At 45.9% G+C, this 727-nt stretch overlaps 1 protein-coding gene across 1 annotated transcript; it reads left to right on the top strand.

Moving 5' to 3' along the window:
• Positions 1–225: 225 nt before the first annotated feature.
• On the top strand, positions 226–449 carry LOC112139796 (arf-GAP domain and FG repeat-containing protein 1-like; the record flags this gene model as incomplete). The annotated part of the gene is given in 2 exon segments (XM_036211341.1): positions 226–320; positions 402–449. Coding segments are annotated over 2 exon segments (143 nt in total), but the record flags the coding sequence as incomplete, so codon positions are not given.
• Between the last annotated feature and the right edge of the window lie 278 nt (positions 450–727).

The following is a 727-nucleotide window of genomic DNA, read 5'->3' as shown; positions in this document are numbered from 1 at the left end:
ATAGTTTTATTGTGTTCAATAAATGTTTATCCTGTTCATCCTGTGACCTAAGGTGTGTTTTGGATTTCGGCCCCCTGTGCGATTGAGTTTGACACAGCTGCTCTAGAGGCTTATCAATCAGCAGTCCTTAGCTGAAACTTACTTCTGGACTTTCTGCTTTTCTGGTTAAATTATTTTAACAAAAGTCATTTGACTCTCACTGAACCTTTCTTGCTGTCACCTCAGGCCCCGCCTTCCCTGTCTACGGACAGAACAAGCCCTCCATCACGCCCTTCGGGCAGCCAATGGCTGTCCCTGGGATGTCCAATAACCCGTTCATGGTGAGCCAGAACCAGACGATCTGCTGAGGACGGAGCAGAGCTTTCCTGTTCTGATGCTTTCTGTCGCCTCTCTTCCGTCAGGCGGGTTCCTTCCCTTCAGGAGGCTCCTCCACCAACCCCTTCCTGTAAAGTCGCTCCCAGTCTCTGCCAGCAGAGGGCAGCATGCAGCACAACCTCCACGCTCCTGTTTGTCCAACAAGCAGCAGCTTCATTTCTGAAAGACTGATTTGTTTCCTTGACAGAAGTTTACAGCACCATGAAGGCGCACACTGAAGACTGAGGGACTGTTATGGAAGAACTGTACTGTTTCTGTAAAGCATTGTATGCTTTTTATTTTTTATTTTCTTATATATAACTGTAAGCTTCGTGCATATCACTATTTGTAATCTCAAATAAGGTAATGTATA

This window comes from Oryzias melastigma, unplaced genomic scaffold (genome assembly GCF_002922805.2).
Source record: "Oryzias melastigma strain HK-1 unplaced genomic scaffold, ASM292280v2 sc06320, whole genome shotgun sequence".
NCBI lineage: Eukaryota > Metazoa > Chordata > Actinopteri > Beloniformes > Adrianichthyidae > Oryzias > Oryzias melastigma.
The sequence above is the reverse complement of the archived record's forward strand: the minus strand, read 5'-3'. Positions and strand labels throughout refer to the sequence as shown.